This window comes from Balearica regulorum, chromosome W (assembly GCF_011004875.1).
Source record: "Balearica regulorum gibbericeps isolate bBalReg1 chromosome W, bBalReg1.pri, whole genome shotgun sequence".
NCBI classification, from domain to species: domain Eukaryota; kingdom Metazoa; phylum Chordata; class Aves; order Gruiformes; family Gruidae; genus Balearica; species Balearica regulorum.
In genome coordinates, this window is record NC_046219.1 from 26,328,961 (window position 1) to 26,354,842 (window position 25,882).

At 37.5% G+C, this 25,882-nt stretch overlaps 1 protein-coding gene across 3 annotated transcripts in view; it reads left to right on the forward strand.

Moving 5' to 3' along the window:
• LOC104643986 (ARF like GTPase 15) overlaps window positions 1-25,882 on the forward strand; it is a 300,330-nt gene that overhangs the window by 145,364 nt on the left and 129,084 nt on the right. For 2 of the 3 annotated variants that reach the window (XM_075739125.1, XM_075739124.1), the window contains one exon: window positions 4,283-4,491. In XM_075739125.1, coding sequence (XP_075595240.1) covers window positions 4,283-4,491 — 209 coding nt within the window. Of the gene's footprint in view, window positions 1-4,282; window positions 4,492-19,186; window positions 19,390-25,882 lie in introns of those variants that run through there. The other variant, XM_075739126.1, reaches the window with a different exon arrangement.

Here is a 25,882-nt window from a genome sequence, read left to right on the forward strand (position 1 = left end):
AGCTACTATGAAGAAAATCAATCCTCTCAGCTGAAACTAGGACACCTTGGCTGATAATCAATTTTTTTTTTTTTCTTTTTGACTGGTAGGGGTTGGAAGGGACCTCTGGAGATCATCTAGTCTAACCCCCCTGCTAGAGCAGGATCACCCAGAGCAGCTTGCACAGGATCACATCCAGGCGGGTTTTGAATATCTCCAGAGAAGGAGACTCTACTCTCTGGGCAACATGTTCCACTGCTCTGCCACCCTCAAAGTGAAGAAGTTTTTCCACATATTCAGGTGGAACTTCCTGTGTTCCAGTTTGTGCCCATTGCCCCTTGTCCTGTCACTGGGCACCACTGAAAAGAGTCTGGCCCCTTCCTCTAGACACTCGCCCTTTAGATATTTATAAGCATTGAGAAGATCCCCTCTCAGTCTTTTCTCCAGGCTAAACAGACCCAGCTCTCTCAGCCTTTCCTCCTAAGAGAGATACTCCAGTCCCCTAATCATCCTTGTAGCCCTCCCCTGGACTCTCTCCAGTAGTTCCCTGTATTTATTGAACTGGGGAGCCCAGAAGTGGACACAATATTCCAGATGTGGCCTCACCAGGGCAGAGTAGAGGGGGAGGATAACCTCCCTCGACCTGCTGGCCACACTCTTCTGAATGCACCCCAGGATACCACTGGCCTTCTTGGCCACAAGGGCACATTGCTGGCTCATGGAGAGCTTGTTGTCCACCAGGACTCCCAGGTCCTTCTCTGCAAAGCTGCTTCCCAGCAGGTCAAGCCCTAACCTGTACTGGTGCTTGGGGTTATTCATCCCTAGGTGCTGGACCCTACACTTGCCCTTGTTGGATTTCATTAGGTTCCTCTTTTCCCAATTCTCTAGTCTACCCAAGTCTCGCTGAATGGCAGCACAGTCTTCTGAAGTGTCAGCCACTCCGCCCAGCTTAGTATCATCAGTGAATTTGCTGAGGGTACACTCTGTCCCCTCATCCAGGTCATTGATGAATATGTTGAACAAGACCGGACCAAGCACTGACCCCTGGGGAACACCACTAGATACAGGCCTCCAACTAGACTCTGCACTGCTTATCACAACCCTCTGAGCCCTGCCATTCAGCCAGTTCTCAATCCACCTCACTGTCCACTCATCCAACCCACACTTCCTAAGCTTGCTAATGAGGATGTTATGGGAGACAGTGTCAAAAGCCTTGCTGAAGTCAAGGTAGACAACTTCCACTGCTCTCCCCTCCTCCACCAAGCCAGTCATGTCATCATAGAAGGCTATCAGATTGGTCAGGCATGATTTCCCCTTGGTGAATCCATGTTGACCACTCCCAGTAACCTCCTTCTCCTCCACGTGCTTCTTGATGACCCCCAGAATGAGCTGTTCCATCACCTTTCCAGGGATGGAGGTGAGGCTGACTGGCCTGTAGTTTCCTGGGTCCTCCTTCTTGGCCTTTTTGAAGACCAGAGTGACATTGGCTTTCCTCCAGTCCTCAGGCACCTCTCCTGTTCTCCATGACCTTTCAAAGATGATGGAGCATGGCCTAGCAATAACATCTGCCAGCTCCCTGAGTACATGTGGGTGCATCCCATCAGGGCCCATGGATTTGTGGATGTTGAGATTGCCTAAGTCTTCTCTAACCCTGTCCTCCTCGACCAAGGGAAGGTCTTCCTTTCTCCAGACTTTCTCTCCTACCTCCAGGGTATGGGTTTCCTGAGGGCTGACCTTAGCAGTAAAGACTGAAACAAAGGCAGCATTCAGTAACTCCGCCTTCTCTGTATGCTCCATCACCATGGCACCCACCCTATTCAGCTGCGGGCCCACATTTTCCCTAGTCTTCCTTTTACTGCTGATATATTTGAAAAAGCCCTTCTTGTTGTCCTTGACATCCCTTGCCAGATTTAATTCCAAGCAGGCCTTAGCCTTCCTTGTTGCACCCCCTACATACTCTGACTGCATCCCTGTATTCCTCCCAAGGGGCCAGTCCCTTTTTCCACATTCTGTAAACATCCTACTTCCCTTTGAGTTTTTCAAGGAGCTCCTTGCTCATCCATGCAGGTCTCCTGCCTCCTTTGCTTGATTTCCTATTCTTCGGGATACTCTGATCTTGAGCTCGGAGGAAGTGGTGCTTGAATATTGACCAGCTCTCTTGGGCCCCCTTACCTTCTAGAACCCTGACCCATGGGATCCTCCCAAGCAGGTCCTTGAAAAGGCCAAAGTTACCTCTCCTGAAGTCCAGGGTTGTAATCCTACTTATTGTCCTGGTCCTTCCATGTAGGATCCTGAACTCCTCCATCTCATGGTCACTGCAGCCAAGGCTGCCCCCAACCCTCACATCCTCAACCAGTCCTTCTTTGTTTGTTAGTACAAGGTCCAGCAGCACCCCTCTCCTTGTGGGGTCCTCCACCACCTGTGTCAAAAAGTTGTCATCAATGCTCTGCAGGAACCTCCTGGACTGTGCATGCCTGGCCGTGTTGCCTTTCCAGCAAATATCAGGGTGGTTGAAGTCCCCCAATGAAAACCAGGGCCTGTGATCGTGAGGCTACTTCCAGCTGGCTTTTGAAGGCCTCATCAACTTTTTCCTCTTCCTGATCAGGTGGCCTGTAGTGAACACCCACAACAGTGTCACTCCTATTAGCCTGCCCCTTAATCCTTACCCATAAGCTCTCGACTCATTCTTCATCCACCCCCTAGATGGAGCTCAATACATTCCAGTTGCTCTCTCGCATAAAGAGCAACTCCACCACCTCACCTTGCTAGCCTGTCTCTCCTAAAGAGTACGTAACCATCCATGACAGCATTGTGGTTGACCATTAGGGTTTTGGATCTTTAGATCTCTTGCAGAAAAACAGTGTTCAGGTGTGACTATAGGAAAATGTGTGTGTTCACAACTTTCATTAGCCACCTAAATTGTGCTACGTGCAGAATACAGTAACTGAGAGCTTGAGGTTCTAGTGTGGCTGGTACAGAGAAGTGAGTAACATCATATAGTAAGATTTGAATACTCTGAGTTGGATGCTTAAAGTATATGGTGTAAATTCCTCCTTAGATATTGATTTTTTCACCTTTTTTAGTGGCTTTTTTTTTTGCAATATTTTAAGTGGATATTTTAAGTATCATATTAATGTTATAGTAATTATGTTGCATTAAATTCTCATTTTGTGCCTATGTTTTGGTCAGAACTTTTGTGTGGTTGTTTTGTTTCACTAAAAAATAGAGTTTCATTATTATCAGCACTTGATATCTGCATCTACATTAAAGTTCCTTCTCTCTATCTCAGAGTAAGAATAGTGTCTCTAAAGGATACTTTCAGCACATTTCTGCAAATCACTGTCTTGCAGACGTCAAACTTTCTACTAGAGTATTGCTGCTGCTGTTCACTTTTTAGTGTTAGTCCCCATGCATAGTGCCAGATTCAGCCATACAAAGAATAGTCCATATCCAAATCATAGTTTACATAGTTTGACAGCTGTCAAATAATATTTTTTTCCTACCTCAATGTTACAAACATATGCTGCTCTCCAGAGGAGACAAAAGCTTTCTATAGATAATCTTATTGCATGGCTTCTGTTGAGATGGCTGAGTGCTGCTGAACTCTGTCCTAAAAATTACTGTGACACATAAGGCTGTATAGTCACTCATGTGTCTACTGTTGGGCTCTTCCAGAATATTTAGTGTGGTTGACAGAGCAAAAGTAGTTGAAATGAATACCTTTGCATGTTGTCACTGTTCAGCTCACTATTGTATCACCATTCTCCTCATTGTGTCTAATTACAACTTTAATAGGCTTTCCTGACACCTTTTTTCCAGTTATGAAGTGTTTGCCTGATAGTTTGGAGATGAACTGGAAGACCTTATCATGCTCAGAAATGAGCAACTGCCATGACAGAAGCTACAGGTTATGGCAAGGAGCTGCAGGGCTAAGGAAAAAAGAATGGGCAAAGGTTTATATATTGATACCAAGATATTTCAGTGAGAAGGTATAGGGTTGGGCTAGGTGGCACTGGAAGCATGATAGTTCTGCCAGTACTCATTAATGGAGCAGAAACTTTCAGAGATAAAGAACTGCATTGAGTCAAATTCCTTCCTTATTTAAAGAATGTTAGTTTGACATTTGTGTGTGCTGGATTTATGATTGCTTTTTTCCTTTTTATTTTTTCAATGATGTATATTTAGGAGAGAAAATTTAGTCCATTGCTTTGATTGTTCTAAGTAGAAGGATTATTTTCAGATACATATGTTAAATCTGTTTAACTATACTTGTTTTAATTAGTTCTTATTATTGTCTTGAAAGGGACTGACAATATCAGGAAATATTGGAGTCGTTACTACCAAGGATCCCAAGGGGTAATCTTTGTATTAGACAGTGCATCCTCTGAAGATGATCTAGAAACTGCTAGGAATGAACTGCATTCTGCTCTCCAGCATCCACAGTTATGTACTTTGCCATTTTTAATACTGGCCAATCATCAAGACAAGCCAGCAGCTCGCTCCATACAAGAGGTATGTTAACATGGCAGCATCTTGCCTGTTTGTATTTACTATCCGCACACCACTGCCCTAGTATTACATATTGCTCTAACATCCTAGTTAAGGACTGGTCTCAGTTACTCTTCACTGTAAGTACACAGAGCAAGAACACTCCCAGCCTCTAAGAACTTAGTCCAATGCACTCTATACAGGCTTAGTTGTTCGGGAAACATAAGTAATACTTGCATTGAGTTTTATTAGACATTTTTGCAGAACTAAGTCCATTAAATATACCTTTTTATGTGTCATAAGACAAATGAATCACAGTTGAAATTCAGAAGTATGTATGCATTCTTTTAGACAACAAGTTGCCTTTCTTTAATGGATATGAAAGGACCCCTCGGAGTATAATTAAAGAAAATGTCTGAGGAGTGGTGCGTAATAGGAATTGTAGAAAAAAATTTATCTACAACAAAAATCCTTCACAAAACTGTACAAGTGCCAAGCAGTTTCTGCAACAGATGTTAGCTATATTTATTGTTGGGAAGTGCAGTTGCTTCAGTTTTTCAATATTTTATATTTTATTTTTAATGCGTTTCCTCCTTGCATTGCTTAGGTAGAAACAGTATTGTAGAAGCTACATGCTGTAACTATTAAGCAATGATGTCATGAATAGTTCAATTCAAAACAATGACTATTTTTTAGAATATCCAATTAATTTAATTTATGAAATGTAATTGAACCTAATTCATTTTGCAGGCATGATTGGAGAAAATACTTAATGTTATTGAAGTGATTAGGAAAAATTACAGGAGAAGCTAATTTGAAATACTAATCTGTAAATGTAATCCTTTTTTCCTTTGTTCAGTTGCTGGTTGGCTGTTTCCTATTTTTTAATTTTAAAATTAAATCAAGAAAGTACATTTAACACTTTGTTCTAGAAACTATAAATTAAGATGTCATTTTAAATATAGTGCCTCTTTTTTCTGTTATGTCAACTTGTATGGTATTTATTCCACCTTCCCATGTCAAAGATATTTGTAAGTTGTTTTGATGTTCTTGTGACAGTAGCACATATTTAAGTGTTTTCAAATAGCTACTAAATGGTTTCAACCAAGCCATGTTAAAATAAAGACTGCATATATTAACCAGACTGTAAAACTCAGACAATCATATTTGAGTCAATAGGTATGTTGCAAAATAACCTTATTTTAGATTAAAATTACAGTAATGAAGAATCAATCATATGTAAGTCAGTTCTTACTGCTGCTGTGGAAACCTCCTGAATTAGTTAGCTTTATGGCCTGAGTTGACTGCATATATGACAGGCTTAATTCCAGGACTTAATTACTACTCTGTATTTTGTGTTAGGGGGGTCATTGTCTTCATACTATTTTGCCATAGTTCATGCCTTTTGTAGCTTCTGCTAGTTTAGTGGAAAATAGTTTATTTTTTGGAAACCCTTTTAACTTATCAGTGTGTGAGTATTATTGTAGATGTCATTGCTAACAATCTGAAAAACTGTGTTGAACAGTGACACATGAGAAGGCTTAGCTTCAGAGAGTGTGCACTATCTTAGCTAACAGCTTTGAACAGATAATGCCTCCAGCATGGGGTACTACAAAAAAAGCCTGAAGCAAGAGAGTGAAAATGGAAGTGCTCTTTGGAGACTGTCCCATTCTCACCCCAGTCAAGCCTCTCAAATTAGTTAACCAATCTGAATTCTTAAAGACCAGCTGTTGCAAATTTGTGTACTTTGACAGGGACACCTATAGCAAAGTTAAATTGGGGGCAGAGTTTTTTGGTTTCTCAAGAAACTGTTTCTGAAATTATTTATCTTCAAATTATTGCAGCAAATAGTCAAAATATGGATTCCTACCCTGTTTTCAGATCATAGTGACCTTAATGACCTTAATATTTGCAATCCCCTCACTGCAAATAGTTCTCGTCCAAGGTGTATCCCCTGATACTTGAAGATTGTTTTGGAACTGGACTCTGCTATTTTGAGTATTGGCTGCTTCCTTCACAACTGTAGCCTTTGCGGGAACAGAGGAGTTATTTGTCAGACTTCAGTTATGAACACATTTGCAGGAGAGGAGGACATTATTAAACTGATAATTAGGAAATATTAGTTTTGCCATGCTTAGAACAATGCAGAAATAACTCCTATTTACAAGTCTCATAGGAAATCCCTTTCTGATTAAAGAATTCCTTCAGAGCTGTTAGGGAGATGATTTAGACATAAAAAGATCCTAAAATAAAATAATGTAAATATAGATTTTTTTTATTATTTATTTCTTTATATTCTAAGTAGATCCATATCCTAGCTGGATGTGAAGAGCGAAACAATTTCATACAATTGCCAATCTGCGTTCAATGTAAATATTTAGCAGGTAGTGTTTGCTTTAATCATTGCATAGTTAGAATGATCATACTAATAGTGAGTTGGATAGTAAATATTTATTGCTGCAAAATGTAAGTGACCATATAAAGAAATTAAAATAAGAAACTGCAAATCTTGGAAGAAGCTGGATTTGTCTATTCTCTTTGAGTCACTGGCATGGGAGGAAATACCAGTGAGCACAAAAGAAATTAAGATGATTTGAAAAGGAATTGTAAAGTCTTTTTAAGGTTTTATAAATAAATCTATCTAGAATGGCTCTACTTTTTTGTTTTTAAATCCCTTTATAAAAAGGTGACATGAAGAATCCAAACAGTAAGCATACTCTTTTCTTTACATAGATTTCTGTTTCAATTACTTTTTTAAAATAAACAAAGCCATGACAGATAAAATCTTCAATATATTTTCATTAGATCAAAAGATTAATTGGAATTGGTGAATAATACAGCTTACAAATAACCATGCTGTACCAATTTATGTGTCCAATTTAACAAAGAAATATAAATCTCTGAATAGTGAATTCCTAGTCCTGCTCTTGGCAAAGAAATAAGTCTGCAAGGAACTGAGTTGAAAAAGTGCCCCTAGAAACTTTGAATTGGAATGACCCTCCTAAAGATACAAAAATGCTTGAGCACACCTGCAAATGTGCACTTATTGCACAATGTACAGGGAGCTGAAGAACAGGAGTAGAGTAGCTAAGACACAGGAGTTGGAAATACTCTCCGCATACACCAGTTTCATGACATCAAACTGTCCCTAGAAAAGTAAATCTCTTGAGTAGTGCTTGCAACTAATGGTGCAAGGTACAAGTTTGCCAAAAAAGTTGCATGTTTTGGAGTAGATTTTGAAGGGTGTTTCTGTGTATAGCTTTTCAACATCAGTAACTTGATTTTTAAAGCACCGTTTGTGTCTGCAAATGGTACTTTTATATATGTATAGATGGATGTACTTTGTTTCTTTTGTCAGTAATATTGGCTTGCATACTGGCCCTTGCCTATCCCATCCTTCAGGTGTGACAGTCCAACTGTTTGTGTGGCCATGTGATGACCTGGTTTGGGCATAAAAATTACTTCTCCTCTCCTTCTTCCTTGTCTTATTTTCAAACAGACTAAGCTCACAAGGCAATTGGATAAGTTAGTGTATAAGCACAAACAAGGGGTGGGAGGAAGATGAGAGTGGGAGTGATACTGGTGCAGAAAAACAGTGATGTGGAATTCTAAGACCCATCATATATAAACCCAGTGGGACTTGGACCTTTCCCTCTGCCACCTTTCTCATTCACCTTTTTTGCTTATCCCACTAGAGTAAACCTCAGTAGAGGAAAGTTATACAGGAAAACCTGGGAAATAATTTTCCCCTATTCCTTAACAATGAAGGTTCTGAAGTAGATGTTAAAGTACTTTTTCTGGGGTTGAGAGAGAGGTATGAAAGAAGCATTTATTTTCACTATGTGCTTTGAAAAGTAAATGTCCTCGTTGTCTTCCTAGCCAAGACAAAACAAGATGTAATTCAAAGAGAACAGTTGCGCTTGCAGAACTAAGCATAGTGACTGTGAAGTTAGAGCATAGTCTGTATAAATAAAAAGCGAAGTGATTAGAGAAACTTTCAAATGCTTTCAGATAAAAAAATTGTATTAATCTTTTAGTAAATGTTTTTCATAAATATTTGTATACATACAAATGCTTATGTGGTGTTCATTAAAGACTTCTGGAGCTGAGAAGAGGGCAGCTTTTTAGAGTTCTTTCTGAAACCTTTTCTGCTTGGTCAAAAGTTGCTGGGCTTTAGTAGATAATTAAATGAAATCATAAGGCCTGTTGGATACAAATCTGACTACATCATCATAATGATCCTTTTGGGCCTCTGTGTCTGTGAAACTGCTGTTCAGAGGAATTCCTGAGTGCTCAAAAATTTAATTAGTGTTTGAGACATTTTGCATGAGCAAGAGAAGATTTCTTTCAGAATAAATAACTATTTCAAATGGAAAAAACTACTGGCTATATAACTGCTTTCCAAGTACAACTCTACAATTTTTATAAAAAAGGTCTCAGGATCAGATGAAAAATAATGGAAAAGTATTTAGTAATGCATTGGATCAAGTTTGTGAAAACTCTGCTATTGTATAAGTGATTTAGGATGTGTTTTCCTTTCAGACATCCTTCTTATATTTATTAGAATGAATTCTTGAGTGCAAGAATACAAGCTGCTGCTTTTTTAAAGATGAGGACATATCCTTTTTTTTTTTTAAGAGAAAGTATCAGAATGTCTTTAGTATTAAAATAAGTTTACTGATTGAAGGGAAGTTAACTATATTGTGAATCTTTTATTTACCAAGGCAAGAGGCTCTCTGATCATTTTGCGTACTTTTTCTGTATCGTTTATATTTGTTATTCAATGTAACAGAAGTAAATTAAAAAAAAAAATCAAGTTGATTATGATCACATAATCATCATTACATTACAATAGGCATACAGTGTATGAAATGAATTTCTGGTCTCAGTCCTGTCTGTGGGAATTAGATTCTCGCACTGCATGGGAGATCATGATGAGAATCTTTATTGGTCATGCCAGAAGTGAGGTTCAAGAATAACTGAATAGAAGAAAAGGTATCCATTTCATATCCGTATAGGTAGTTAAAGTCTCACCACTCTCACAGTAAAGAATTTCTTCCTAACATCTAATCTAAATCGACCCTCCTTCAGCTTAAGGCCATTACCCCTTGTCCTATCACTCCATGCCCTTGTTAAAAGTCCCTCTCCTCCAGCTTTCTTGTAAGGCCCCCTTCAGTACTGGAAGGCCACAATTAGGTCTCCCCGGAGCCTTCTCTTCTCCAAGCTGAATGACCCCAACTCGCTCAGCCCGTCCTCATAGGAGAGGTGCTCCAGCCCTCTGATCAGCTTCGTGGCCCTCCTCTGGACTCGCTCCAACAGCTCCATGACTCTCCTGTACTGGGGCCCCCAGAGCTGGATGCAGTACTCCAGGTGGGGTCTCACAAGAGTGGAGTAGAGGGGCAGGATCACCTCCCTCGACCTGCTTGTCATGCTTCTGATCTTATGCACACCAAAACTTTACTGGCAGTAAAGCAGAAGAGATGAGTAGAGAGCAATATGGGATATAAACAAAAATGAAGAATGGAGGATAGTTCAGCAAGTTCAGAAGTGGTGAAGGGTCCCACAGTTCAGGGAAGATTAGAATGGAGTACTGCTGATTTTTTGCTCAAAGCAGTCCATTGGAGGCCTTCTTTTGTAGGGATGTATTCTGAGAACACTGTCCATTATTTTTTCAGAAATCTCTTCTGTCAAGTGCATAATGACATTTGGCTCAAAAAGAGGAAACCATTCTCCCATCCCCTTCTTACAGTGATTCAGCAGCAGATGCAGGCATACCCCTGAAGAAACATGAATTATCCACTCTCTACCATCTGTGAACAATCTTATTCATAAGACTAGAAGCAGAGTTTTGAATATAATGACATTATTCTAATGATGATTTGTTGATATTGCAGGATATCATTAGTCATGCTGGAATCTTTATAAATGTAAATGTTTTCTCAAAATAGTTTAAATGTTTAGAAAAATCTATTACAGCAGTCTGACATGAAACAGTAACTTCTTCTGCTGGAATCTGAACAGCCCGAAATTTTGAGTTAGTCTAGGAAAGAATTATTAGTGATGGATCATACAAATAAACTAGAAAGCTTATTTAGAAAAGAAAAAAAAAATCACAAACAAATCTTGAGGAAATTATTTTTTTGTGAAAATGTTTTAATGTAGTATTCATATTTACTCAGGTCATTCTTAAAATTATTTTTTCTACTGTTTAGAAGAATAAGAGTATTAACAGTACATGGAATAATCCATGGCGATGTGCACATGCAATTTCTCAATGTCTTTACTTTTCTGATGTTCTCTGTTATCTTTGGTTGTTTAAATTCCACTCAGATGCAGATTTGCAAGGGTCAGAAATATTGTCTCAAAACTAAAACCTCAATATTTGTGTGTAGGTCTTTTTAAAGTTAATGTGTGCTGAAGTTCCTTGTTCAATTATTAATATGCACTGCGAGGCATCTAGCAAACTGTTAAAAAAAAACCCAACAAAACCCCCAACCTGCATTAGTTAATGAGCTTTTCTTAAAAGACTGTTCATCTCATCCATGCATATGTATACAGAAGGACAATTGGGATTACTGCATATATTATTATATATTTGCTACAATTACATTATTTTTTTTAAATTAAGTTATCCCTTCGGTCTCTCTGTCAATACAGATTTGTTCTATAATTATTTCCAATATTTTTTCATAACTTATTATCACATCATTTGCATTCTTATTTTGCTTTTTATGTTACTGTGGTAATAAAGGCTAAGAAATAATTTTACTGAAGTTTTATGAAATATTTGAGTATTTTAAGGATTTCTCTTTTTTTTACTTTCCTATAGCTTTGTTCTATTGCAGCAATACCTTTGGAACAGACCATATATTAACTACAAATCTACTATCTAATATTCTGTTCCAAATTAGATACCTTTGTTCCTCTCTCTTAATTAAGCCTTTACTCATGGCTGAGGATAAAGGAAATAAGAGAATGAAATTTGATTTACTCTCTAGGGCAGAAAAATAAAGCTCTTCAGAGTTATAAATTAAAAGATGCCGTCACCAATATTGCAGGAAACATTGGGGTCCATTTAGCTGCAGCACTGTCTTCATTGGTGGCACAATGTATATTTGCTGTTTAAAAAATATATAACTCATTTTGAATAAGCAGAACTATCTATGCAATTTTTAAAATGCATTATGTAAGTTCAATTTTTTCATATTTAATTCATTCTGTGGAAGTAGAGACTATCCAACATTGCTTTCAAAAGAACATGTGTGCACAGAACTTTGTTATATAGCCAGTACTCTTCATTGAGTAATTTGGTCTGTTCTGTGTATCAAAATTCATTGCTTACACATAAAGATGTTGCTTAATTTAAATTTTTTTGTTTTGTTTTGGACTTTTCTGTGGTTTTCTTAGTTGTCTTTAATAAATTTCTATATGTTCTTAAAAGATAAACAGAGGCTACAGAAATGGTGCTGCACATTCTTCAAGCATTGCATGTGTCTGCACATCTGTCCTGTATCAGACGTATCATTTTGGTTGACTAATTTTTCTGTGGACATGCTACCTGTATCATTTCTCATGAAGTTCAGAATGCATCATTTGTTTAAATTAAAATCATAATTTTAATGAAAATTTATTTTAATTACATTTTTGAATAATTAAATATTTATATGATGGAGAGAAAATCCCAAATATTTTCTATGATTATTTCTCTTCCTAATTTTCTTAAGGTAATTTTGAGGTTTATTGAAACCTCACTCTTAGAACTTAAAATTAATCTTACTTTTAGAAAATCTTCTGAAAAACAAGGTATTCCATTTTAAAGTGAAAATGGAGTATTGTTAAGGGGGAGAAAAAGCTTAGTATCTTTGTATTGCGATTCATTATGCAGAAGGCTTTTTTTAACAAAAAAGAGCTGCTTTTTCTTTTTTCCCTCCACTATTCTCAGTCTCTTTTGATCATTGATCTGGGTGACCCCACGCTCAGGGGTTTTTTCTTCATTTGACATGGACAGATTTTTGAAGTATAGCTCTCCTTTGGGAACCTTGGGCAGTTCCACTTCACCAACCTGTGATGATCTAATGAGCAGTAACGCAGGGTTACAGTGACCATTTTGTTTGCTTTGAGGGAGGATGGCTAGACAGAGAGTGGGAGAGAGGCGATATCTATGGAGAAAAAAAGATGCAGAGTGATCAAACAGTGTGAAAAAGACTTGTTAGCCCATATTAGTGTGCCTGATTTACTTCAGAACAGGTCAGAAAAGGCCAAAGGCAGGGTTGTTATTAAATTGCAAAGTTGAAAATCCCAGTATTCAAAAGCATTCAGATTTCTGAAAGTTGTAAATTAGAAAGTTTGTGGTTCATGTTGAATTTTCCAGGAGGATATACAGAAGTACCAGCTTCTGTAAAACATGAAAGGTACAATATAAAATCATGCTGTAAATATAAAAAGAAAAACAGCTTTTTAAAGTACTTTCATGGTTGACTGTTTTACAATGAGACTGGGTGCAAAAGAAAGGCCAAACGCTAACAAGGCTGTTGCACTTTCTTTATGAGCCCTGGGGATCCCTTAATTATGTGCTGCTTATTTTGAGATCTGTAGAGAGTATGTGTGCGTGTATTTGTATAATATATAATTTTTATTTGTATTTATTAAACACACACATATATATACACATATACATGCATATATATGTAAAAATAAAAATCTAGCTACAATTGCACAGGAATGTAGTTTTCTAGTCTTCTGCATCATATTCTGATTTTTTTCCCCTCATATCCTTTATTGTTTCTATTGGAGTGAACATTAAACAATAATCTTCGTGCCATTGGTCATGAAATGAATACAGATTTATCTTAAATTTACATTTATAAATGCAGAGACCAAAAAAATCCCATTGTCTTTATGTTCTGAAGAATAATTTTTCCTAATAGTAAATGTTGCTTCCTGACACTTGAATTGGACTTGACATCCTGTCTTTAAGACAGACTAATATACTTCGTCATCTTTGGTTAATATTTGCAAATTTTTATGGCCACTTTGCAATTGCAAAAAGAAAAAGTTGGAGTTACCTATTTCTGAATTTATTTTGTTTTGTTTGCTTACTTGGGAGTGGCCTGAATCTCCATGATTTGAAGAGTACAACTACTACGCATAATATCCTTTTAAGCTGTTGCATTGATAGCCTTTAACTCATAGCAAACTCTTGTCATTGCTATTTCTGATCTGGCTGGCTTTAGTAAAAATCGAAGTGTAGCCTTTTTGTTATATTATCATTGTGAACTGAAGTAGTAGGTAATAAAACAAATGGGTGGTCTTAGGGGTAAGGTACTATTTTCTGTCTGCCTTATTAGGGCATAAAATGATGGGAAAATGTTTAATAAATCAGAATGCTGAATCAAAACACACTTTAGCTTTACTACTATTCTCTTTCCATTTACTTTCTCCATTCCCTAAATAACATTGTGCAGTGTCTATGCACTCTTTATTAGCTCTTCTATTTGATTTAATTATTCAGTTACTCAGTGTGTCTGAATTAAGTAATCTCCGCCAATCTGCTTATTACAAAGTGTTTGATCAGTGAGAAGAGATTAATGTCATCTCACTGGACTAATTTTTGAGGGAGTTTGTTTAGGAATCAGGACACTGGAACAGTATTTCAAAATTGGCTTATAAACAAAAGTCAGTCTAAGAGTAGATTAATTTACTGATACTGCCAATCATGGGCAGTGAAAGAGAAAGTATTACTTATCCATCTGAAGAACATGATAAATTTTCACATATTCTTGTTGGCTTTCTTAAAGACATGATTTGCAGCTCAGTGTCTGGAAATTCTTCTAAAAAACCCACAAAAATTTTGCTGCCATGTAAATTGTTTTTACATAAACTTACCAGGTATTGTATGAAAAGATTAAGATCATTTTGACAGTAATACTGTTGCTCAGTTCAGGAAGACTGCTCACAAAAGAAGAGGGGATAGAACCAAATGCAGGCTTTTGGAAAATTTTCCTTACAGTTCCTAATTGCCTTTTAAGAAAGTATTTCTTGTAAGACAGAGATGTTAAATTTTAATATAGGTACTAAAATGCAACATAGAAATGTTTGCTGTTTATCTATATGTCATTATATATAACCTGCAACAAAACATTATACCTTCCTGCAAGTTAAACTACAGTTCCTGCAGGTTATACACTGTAAAAATCTTAATGGGGTAAAGTGGTTATGATTTAGCCCACATCATGAATGGGATGCAACCACTGAGGTTGCAAAACAGGAGAAACAAAATATAAAAGTAGTTCCAGGTGCTCTTTTAGTAAAGAAAAAGGGTATGCCTTCTTACATTTCTCTTAAGTTATTATTTGTGTCTCCGGGCTATATTTGAGAAATATACCTCTATAAATGTTCTAAACTGGGAATGCAGTAGCTAATATGTTGCATAAAAATGAAGTGTTATGCTATGCAATGGACTCTGACAATTCTGGTTTTAGCAACTGTAAAATGGGCTTAAAATGCTCCCCAGATGTATTTGGCTACCTCTCCTTTTGGAAGTCATTCCTTCTGTGCAATAGGAAAAAATCTTGCTTAACTAAGAAAATGAATTCAATAATGCCACCCTTCCCTTGCATAAATAAGAAGGTGGGGGTGGTAATACTATGTCTGGGAAAGGAAGCAAAAATGCATGCTTGGATATCCCATTGCTGACTGTTGTAGGGAGTGTGTTTGCCAGCAGTTTCTGGCAAGCTTATTCCTTCCAAACTCCCTCCAAACTCTCCAGGCATTTAAAAAGTCTTTTGCCTGTTAGTCACCTTTCACTTACTTGTAGTGTAGAAGGAATGTTTACTGACTGAAGAACTCTCTGTTTTGAAATCAGGAATATTGAATTAAGTTTTTGTTTTGTTACATGGTAGTTTGTTGACATTTACTTGAGTTAGGAAGGTGGCTGCTGGTGTCTAAACAAGGTAAAAGCTTAAAGGGTCTACTCTTGCGGGTAATAAGGGGCAGGATTTGGCTGATGGTTTTTGTGCATGTAGAAGGCAGCAGATCATCAAGTCTCTGACCACTATGCAGGGGGATGGATGCTCCAGAAGTGAGCTGTGTTCAAAGGGTAGGTCAGCAAAGTATCATCTCCATTTTTGGTAGAACCTTGCTGTGAGATAATTTAAAAATCTAGTATGTCTGGCAGTGGGGTGCGTGGAGACTCTTTGTGTTAGCCTTGTGTGGCATTTGAATATGAGTAGTGTATGTCTGCAGCTGTCACCAACACCCTGCTGGGGAGGAGACCTGATAGCTAAGGACAGTGCCCTAAAACACTGTTGTAGAAAACAGTTCAGGCAGAGACGAGTTGGAGGGAGAAAACAAAGATGTAATGAAAGAGGAGGAACTTAGCTAATGTCCTAGGTAGAACCATGGCTGAGGGGAGACTAGAAATCTAACTTCTTGGATGCAAAATATTTTGCAAAACTGTCCCTCTCAGGAAAGTTCATATTCATAATTATGTTTCTGTTCTTTCCACTCCGTTTTGTTCTCAGACACACAAAAACTGAATTAAAGAGATATCTCGGTTATAAATTGTTGTTGTTATGCAAATAATTTAAGAAATAAACTAGTATGCCATTTTTCTAGTCCTGGGGGCTTTACAGTTATTTCAATTTCTGCATTCTGAAAAGTACAATTTTAAGTATTCTGAGACCTGCAATGAGTGACTGAAAATGCTTGAGAATACTATATGTATTGTCTGGGCATTATGATCAAGAAATGAAGGAAGAGTTGACTTACCCTGCTCAGGATTATCAGTCAGGGACTCACTATGTTAGAGTCAATTGACTAAAATACGTCAAATGCTGGAAAAATGTGCCAAAGCTGTCTGTGAAAATCATTAGGTTATTTTAGTGTGACTGAAAATTAATTTTGATTTTTGAATTGATAGGATTTAAACTTTGAATTTATATTCAAAATACATTTTTAGTGTACTTACATAACCTGTCAGTTTGTAACCTGTTTGACAGCAATAGCTGCAAATTAATTGAAAGAGATAGTGATGTTGCTTTGACACTTGAGCATTGTGTCATTCAATACCTTTTTTGACCCTTTGAAAAAGATTTTGATATGTTTGATATCAGTTTGGATTCTTTTTTATTGTGATAATTGGAAATAAATATAGCACTGTCAAGTTCTGAAATGGCATTCCTGAGTTACCCAAGACATAGGTAATATACAGTATCTCCTAATTAGTTATCTGTTATAAAGAAATTTTTCATTTCAATATGTACAGTTTCATTATCTTCTTCTTAAGGATGTCTGATCCAGAAACAGTTGAATCTTTCTCAGAGCTGAATGTTTTTTGTGATCTATGGTGACTTAATATTCTCTATTTGTGTGATCATTTTCCCCCTATAATTCAGTGAGTAGATATAAACATTCTTTACAAAAAAAATAAGCTCACAAAAAGCTTGCAGTGGAATGTCAAGGTAATATACTACTATGATTATTTTAAATTCATCACATTTTAGGTTGAGATCTTACTTGTTCATTCAGGTATGGTGTTAAATAATGCAGAAATAGTATTTTATAAAATAATTTTTAGATATGTGAAATGTCCATACTGAAGTGGTCATTTTGCTAGTATACCCACTGAAGACCATAATTTTCTCTATCCTGCAGAATTAAGATTCTCTGTTACTGTTTAGATTATTTCAGTTGTTTCCATTCCTTTTGCTTGATTGTCTGTTCTTAATAGAGCTTTAATTCATCTTTCGTATGCAAAATATAAATCGTTCCTGTTCAGAAGTAATTCAGAATGAATAAGTCAGAATGTAGGTGTTAATATTCAGAATATAGGTGTTAATATACAGAATGTAAGTACTAATAGATATCAATTTTTAAATTTTGTATTAATAGGCAAAAAGTAGTCTCAGCTAGTTTGTGTAGTGGAGTTGTTTGCAAGCTTTGATAAAATTCTGCATTTTTCCAGAGATGAAAAAGAAAAAGCTTTAAATCTGATTCCCAGTTGTTGTGGTTTAACCCAGCAGGCAGCTAAAACAACCACACAGCCTTTTGCTCAATCCCCCCCCTCCCAGTGGGATGGAGGAGAGAATTGAAAATGGAAAAGAAAAAAAAAACCCAAACTCATGGGTTGAGATAAAGACAATTTAATAGGACAAAAAAGGAAGATGATGATGATGACGATGATGATGATATTAATAATAATAAAGAATATACAAACCAAGTGATGAACAGCACAATTTCTCACCGCCTGAACTCGATGCTCCACAAGGCTCCCAGCTGCCCCACCTCCCGGCCCACCCCCCAGTTATAAATGGAACATGACATTGTATGGTATGGAATATCCCTTTCATCAGTTTGAGTCAGCTGTCCTGGCTGTGTCCCCTCCCACCTTCTTGGGCATCCCCCACCTTCTTGTTGGTGGGCCAGTATGAGAAGCTGAAAAGTCCTTGACTGCTTAGTAACAACTAAAAACATCAGTGTGTTACCAACATTATTCTCATCCTAAATCCAAAACACAGCACTATACCAGCTGCTAGGAAGAAAATTAACTCTATCCCTGCCAAAACCAGGACACCAGTTCTCTTTATTTGGACCTTAATTGTTGCTTCATCAGTTACTTTGTTCTTAATTTAGACTCTTCAGGAGTCAAGTTTATGGGAGTTTTGTGAAGATTGGTATAAAGTATTACTACTTGAAAAGTGTGGCAATCCTGTACCTATTAAAGGAATTTGCAGCTTGAGCTCCACAAAAGACTCAGCAAGAACCCGATGTAGTTCTATATAAATGCAGGAAAACTACCAGAAATCCTGCAAAACACCACAGAATTCCACAACTTTAGCATTTTTCAGCTGACTGCACTCTGGACAACTACCCTCCCTGTAGAACAGCGATAGATCTGAGCGGGGCCATCAGTCTCACAACCTCTGTCAAATTTGTCTCTGTTGCATCTTCAGACTTTGCCTAGATGGCTGCTTTGTGCAGTGCTCAGAAATAGAAAAATGTTTTCTTATCTGCAGCTTTTGTTGCTGGGACAGATGTGAATAGTTATTCATCACCATGATGTTTATAATTGTCTTACTTGAAAGCACTCTGAAAGTCTTAATTTCTGGTGATAAGAGGAAAATTGAAGTCTATTTTTATCGAGCAAATTTCTACTTCATGGCTATTGAAAATAGTTGTCTTTCAAAAAGAGTTTGGGTTTGTCACCTTGTTACTAAAATCCTCTCTGAGTTTGAGTTGGGTTTCTATATATCTACCCTTTTAGTAGAATGCTTGCTATTCCTACAGAGGAAGAGTTATAGTCTTTCTGTTCATGAGCTTTGAGATGCTGAGGGTAATTTCCAAAATAAAACTTTGTTTATCGTCATAATTTTCTATGCCAGACATGGATCAATACCAGAAACCTTCCAACAATACCATGCTACTTCTTTAAATTGTGTGCTGCAAGCAGGTACTCCATCCTGCAAGGTTTTACTGTGCTATGGTACTATATTTTAGGGCCATATCAGCTTTTTTTGTATTTCATAGTACTAGGGAAACATTATTATTTACACATAGTATGTAAAGTTTTGTCTTGGAAGGGCCAAGCCACATGTCTCTTGTAGTCTGTCTCTGAGGCTGGCAGGCTATTGTTAGAAAAGACAAGGTTTGTTTTTTGTCATGCAGTAATAATCTCCTGCTTGTCTTTGCAGACCTGAGTATTTAATCTTAAATTTAACAGGCAAACAAGGAAGGAGAGATGAAGAGGAGAAAAGCAAACTAGAGTCCTAGAAAATTCCTTTTCTTTTTTACTCCATGAAACGAGTTCTGCAGTGAAAGAATATTTACAGAGTGTGTCAGCTAATGTCAACAAACATTGAATGAGAAGAAGAATGCTAAAAAGCAGAAAATGAGAGCTATGCTTGCCTGTTTACCTCCCAAAAAGAATTGAAATTGTCGATGTTTGGGACTTCTTGTCAGAAGCTCAGGGCCTCACTTGTTTGTGGTGCTCTGCAAATATGCTCTGGTGACCATCTCCCCTCACAAATGCGTGTCTGAGAGCAATTAAAATTTTACCAAAGAATACTGAAAAAAATTAGGTATGTGTGTGTCATGGAGTTACTGAATTTTTTAAAGATAAAAACAAAGGCCACCAGAGAAGCAAATTAAAGCTCCTGGGAGCTAACATGGCTTTAACAGAGCTGCCATGCCATAGAAACCTGCTTTCCTATTGTCATTCATTTTGGTCTCTGAAAAGGAATTTATGATCAAAGTTTTCTTTGAGCACAACATAATGACACAGTTAAGCACTCAGATTAGGTTTTGGCAAAGTTAGCCAGGGATTTGGGTCGTTTTGTACGTAGCATTCATCCTGCAGTGAGAGAAGCATTTTACCCCTTAAAATGTTTACCCCTGAAAACAGAACTTTACTTGGGATGGATTAAGGCTACTTTTAATCTTAGCTCCTTAAGAAAAGAAAAAAAAAGTGGAAGAACCTGTTCAAGGTGTGTTTGTTTTATATCTATGTGGTGGGTTGACCCTGGCTGAGGGCCAGGTGCCCACCAGAGCCGCTCTATCACTCCCCTCTTTCATTAGACAGGGGAGAAAAGGTACAATAAAAGAAAACTTACGGGTCGAGATAAGGACAGGGAGAGATCATTCTCTAATTATCATCACGACCAAAGCAGACCGAACTTAGAGAGGGAATTCATCTTATTTATTACTAAGCAAAACAGAGTAGAGGAATGAGAAATAAAACCAAATCTTAAAAACACCTCCCCCCACCCCTCCCATCTTCCCGGGCTCAACTTCACTCCCGGTTTCAACCTCCGCCCCCCTCAGCGGCACAGGGGGACGGGGAGTGGGGGTTACGGTCAGTTCCTCACGCGGTGTTTCTGCCGCTTCTTCATCCTCAGGGGGAGGACTCATTGTTCCCCCGCTCCAGCGTGGGGTCCCTCTCACGGGAGACAGTCCTTCACGGCCTTCTCCAACGTGAGTCTCCTCCACGGGGTGCAGACCTTCAGGAGCAAACTGCTCCAGCGTGGGTCCCCCACGGGGTCACAAGTCCTGTCAGCAAACCTGCTCTGGCGTGGGCTCCTCTCTCCACGGATCCACAGGTCCTGCCAGGAGCTTGCTCCAGCGCGGGCTTCCCACGGGGCCACAGCCTCCTTCAGGTGTCTCCACCTGCTCCGGCGTGGGGTCCTCCATGGGCTGCAGGTGGAATCGCTACACCCCCTCATCCTCCCTCCATGGGCTGCAGGGGGACAGCCTGCTTCACCATGGTCTTCACCACGGGCTGCAGGGGGATCTCTGCTCCGGCGCCTGGAGCACCTCCTCCCCCTCCTTCTCCACTGACCTTGGTGTCTGCAGATGTTCTTACATCTTCTCACTCCTCTCTCTGGCTGCAAAAGCGCTCTCTAACTGTTTTTCTCTTTCTTAAATATGTTATCACAGAGGTGCTGATTGGCTTGGCCTTGGCCAGCGGCGGGTCTGTCTTGGAGCCAGTTGGCATTGGCTCTATCAGACACAGGGGAAGCTTCTAGCAGCTTCTCACAGAAGCCACCCCTGTAGCCCCCCCGCTACCAAAACCTTGCCACGCAAAACCAACACAATCTACTCCTACTATTTCATGATAAACACCAATTTAGAGCATCTTTTGCGGGTAACATCTCACAAAGTAAATGAAAGAAAACTGGATATTTAAGATATTTTAGCTCTAAGATGCTTCTATGCATAAAGTTTCCAACTTGATGACTCCAGCAAAATTATTGAATGTCTACTGTCCAATTTTTTAATTGCTATAATCAGAAAGAAGTTATATTTTTGACAATTGATATACCATAATATAATTCTTTTTCATTATGCAAGCTAATTACCAGTTGCTTCATTTGACAACACATACGGTTTGCTTTAATGGGGGCTTTTGGGGGAGATAAATTAACATTAGAAATAACTGTTACTTACAGTGGAAGAAGTCATAACAATTACTGAGATGTTAGGAAATACAGCTTCATTTCCTGCCTTTGTTATGGACTTGCTGCACAAGTCTGCAGTTGATTTTGTGGTAGTAGGTTATTTCTGCACTCTAACTTATGTCCATATAGAAAAGTCTTATAAATGCTCTAGGATTATAATGACAATGTGTAGCTTTGAGTAACTTGGAGACCCAAGTACAGATGAAAGAAACATGTTGATTTCTGTGACAGAAAAACAAAGCTCCGAAGATTGTGACTGGGAAATGAATTATGTAAATTGATAAAAAGTCATTTAAAACAAGGGTCAAGAAAAATCTCTGTGTATACAGTTCCCTTAACATACAGTCATGCTGATATACATTGGAATTTTAGAAGTAGCTTTAGAAATGCTGTCTCATGGTGTGATCAAAGCAACATGAGCAATCAGCAAATTTAAGTTTTCTGTCTTGAATGTCCATGGGAAATAGGAGTATTAGCCTAGTCCTATATATGAGATTTATGAGTATAAACTACTGCGAATATATTGAAAGCATTTTAAAGTGAAATACAGTGCAAATGAAGTTATCAAGTTCCCTGTCTATTCATTTTAGCTGGCACATAAGTAATTCATTTCAAGTGTCCAATTAGAGATTGTACACCATATTGTCAATTTGTATTGTTACCGGAAAGCGGCAAAATAATTCACTCTCTAAGACTTATTTTGAAGTTTTAGAAAGCAGGCATTCTTTATTGCAGCACTGGGTGCACAGGGGATAACTCCACCTAACGTGCACACCCAAAAGACAAAACTAACAAGTATTTATACTATGTTAATATACATATTCATTATATTCCGAGTAGTGCTTATCACATTCATGGATTTTCTGGGAACTCATTAGCATATGCTAATGTCTTTCGCCCATGTTTGTTGGCACCTCCGGGGGTGGTCGTCGGGGGTCTTCAGACTCAGTCCTGGTATCACCTATACCTTATCCTTCAAGGCTGGTTTTGTGATCACCTTGTAACTTTCTTATCTTTGCGCATCTGTTCTTCCAAGGCCGAGCTGTTTAAAATGAGATTGTTCCAGAGCTTCTTATCTTACAACTAATTATTATCTAAGTTACAATGGTTTCCCTTTTGTTTGGTTACATCTATTGAGCAATGGCTCTAATTGCTTGAATTGATCTTAATATTTCAATATTCACAGGTATCAGTATTATACCCAACCTGTGTCACTGTGCAGCTTGTTGTTTACCCATTTCTATGCTGTTTAAGAATTTTTGTCCTGGTAAGCAACCCTTTGCACTTATCCTTAAGATATTTCTTTCAATTCAATTGAATTAATAATCTTAAAATATTAATTGCATTAATATGCATGCCTGTCAGGAGAATTTCTCAAGTCCTTTTTTTGGTGGGAAACGCTTGTACCAAATTTTGCGTGTTTACTTTCAGTACTCATGAAGAGTGAAAATTTTAGAGGTACTGGAGACAGGAGAAGTAGATTATTCAAGGCGAGAAATGGATACAGTGATTCACTAAGTGAACCAGCAGGAAAATACAAATGAACAAACAAACAAAAAGGCATGTTAAGTGAATATCTCAAGGACATGTGTGAATTCCTGCTGCCTAGTGCGTTTGTCCTGAGATTGGTATGAAATCTGTTGGCCTGACAGCCCCAGCAGTGTGATACTTTTTCCTCTACCAGAGAAGAGATTGCCTGTCAGGAAGAGAAATAATTCTACTGTCTCTTTGCTGTCTTCTTCCAGCTTTTCTTTTTCATGTTTGGCTAGGTTAAAACTCACTCTTAGCTGCAGAGTTAGTGTTCAGTAAGATGGTGAATCAATTCCTTATTTTAAAATGTAACATGTTGTGGCTGGTTATTTACCTCTCTGTGTGTGTGTGTGTGAAATAAAATGTGTTTTAAGTGGTGGCTACTTTTATAGAAGGCATGCCAAGGTTTTAGGTTCTGAAATGTAGTCCAAAATTGTTTAATTTTGGTATGGCAAATATTAAAGTAACTTCAATTAAGTGTTTGGAATAAATACTATTAATCTATCTCAAGTAATTTGCATTTCTTTTGAATATAATTAATGATCTATTACAACTGTAAATCAATATTTTTCTATAGTATTCATATACCAATAAGGGTATGAAAACAAGTTACTCTGTTGCATACATTTAGCTAGTGTAAATGAAACAGAATGAGGTTTTGTTCCCTTCAGAAATATAAAGCATAAGTGGAGTGTGGATGAGTCTAATGTGATCGTTCAGCTAAAGCTGAATGGAATTTTATATAGCAAAGAAACAACACCATCAGCCAAAGGGGGTTTCACCTTCTCTTAAGCAATGGTCAGTCTTGGAATTCTTTCAAAATGTTTTTGTAGCTTTTTTTTAGATGAGAAATGATAGTCAATGTTAATACTTCCCCCCATCTTTCCTTTCCCTCCTGTGTTTAGTATGAGTTGAATCATTTTAATGACTAAGAAAGCAAGTAGGCTTTTTGCCACAAAATCTGATTTTGATTTTTATATTTTTTAATACTTCTAGATTTATAAAGGCCTTGTTGGTCATACTCACTGTTGTTTTGAGGAAAAATAGCTCTGGCTTTTTAATCACCTAATTTGTTTTTATATACCTATTGGTGTCCATGGCAAATATTAATCCATATGTATTGGAGTTTTTCTGTTTTGTTTACTTGTATTAGATTTAAATTAAGAATAAGCATGACCTCAACCTTCAGTTTTATGCTTGCCTTTCAAGATGGTGTAAGCTCTATCTACCACTAATCTGTTATTTTGTTTTGACCAAGAAAGTTAGATATGGGGTGGCATATTTTCTCATTAAACTATCACTGAAAATAAACAATTACTGTTACAAATAAGTTTGTAATTCAGTTTTTCTGATGATTTAATCTTGTTTAATTTTCTTTGAACTTACCAAATTGTTTTAACCATTTTCAGCTAAGTTTTGAGGCTGGCTATTCAGAACTTGATTATAGGCCTTGTCTGTGTACTTATATTTTTAGTATAAACTAATGAAGAATAGAGTTGACTTGAAAATTTGGCTACTCCTATATGCACGGCAAGTTCAAAATTATCCCTGTTTATACAGCCTTTGGCAATTTAAGCAATCTGTTTTATCACCTGCTTTGCAGTCTCATGAAACACTAGAACATTTATGAAGAAATAGAAAATATGACTTTGAATCCTTGACATCTTTTAAATAAATGCACATATTGATAGTGACAGATTGCTTAACTTGGCTTTAGACATTTAGCCTTGTATCTTGCCAAAAGTAATCCAGATGTGCATAATTTATCCACTTACCATATGTGCACTGACATGTCTTTCTATAATCAACTGTCTGTTGAGTATTGTTAAACAGTTAAATGTTCTTTATCAACTATCTTTTTGAATACTGTTAATAAATCCTTTAAGGAGTTAAAGAGCAGCAAGACCATGAAAACAGCTTGCTTAAGCTGAAGAAAGCAACTTCAGATTTTTGAATGTCCAAAAGGCATACATGTTCAGAAATAATTCATTGGTAAAACAAGCTTATGTAAAGACCATTTTAGGTGGTGTTATGCAATAAAGGAGGGTGCATATTTTACATAGTCTCATTATGATGGGACAGATCTTTGTTGTGAGTGTAAAGGAAGTTGCTATGGAATAACATTAATTAAGAAGGATTTTTTTTTGTAAGAGGTGCTTGTTGAAAGGAGAAAATTATCTTAATTTGACAAGCAGTAACCAAACATGTCCTGGCATTATGTTCAGAAAGAGTTGTAGGAGGACACTTGTGTCATTTGGAATATTTCATCATATCATTGGAAGAAACAACTCCCATTTTATGGCATGTTTTGCAATGGGTGTTCTTCAACTGTCCTCAGAAAGTTATTTATTGATTAGTAGTATTACATGACCTGAATGGAAAAATTCCTATGCAAAAATGTTTTCTGTCCAAGGAGTTCGCTATCCCAAAATTTTGTTTGCAAAGGAAGCACTGATCCATAAAAATATTCCCCCTTTGTTTCCTATATGCTTGTTCTTTCACCCCATTGACATAATGTTATCAGAGTATTAACATGGATAATATGACTTTCATCAATCTCTGAGTCAGATCCCAGGGTTCACCTAGGAGGTATATAGGAAGGTGTGTGGTGGTCATGTAGAGCAAAATGTGCATAGCATCTCATGGTTCTGAGTTTCCCCTGGGAAGGGTGTCTAGCTCTGTCTGATGTTCCTGTGCATACAGGTAAGTATTTATCCCTACGGTTATATAGATATCTATCTGTTGTACATAGGCCTGTCTTTGTAGCAATCTGCTTTGGTTTTTGAACTTCCTCCCCTCCCCTGAAGTACAAAAGACAGATGAATTTATTAAAATGCTTCTTTAGCATGTGTTATTGAGCTGTGAAAGAGACCAATAGATAAACATTATTGGCAGTTTGCAGATGTACTCTCGTTTATGCCTGTAGGCAAGAT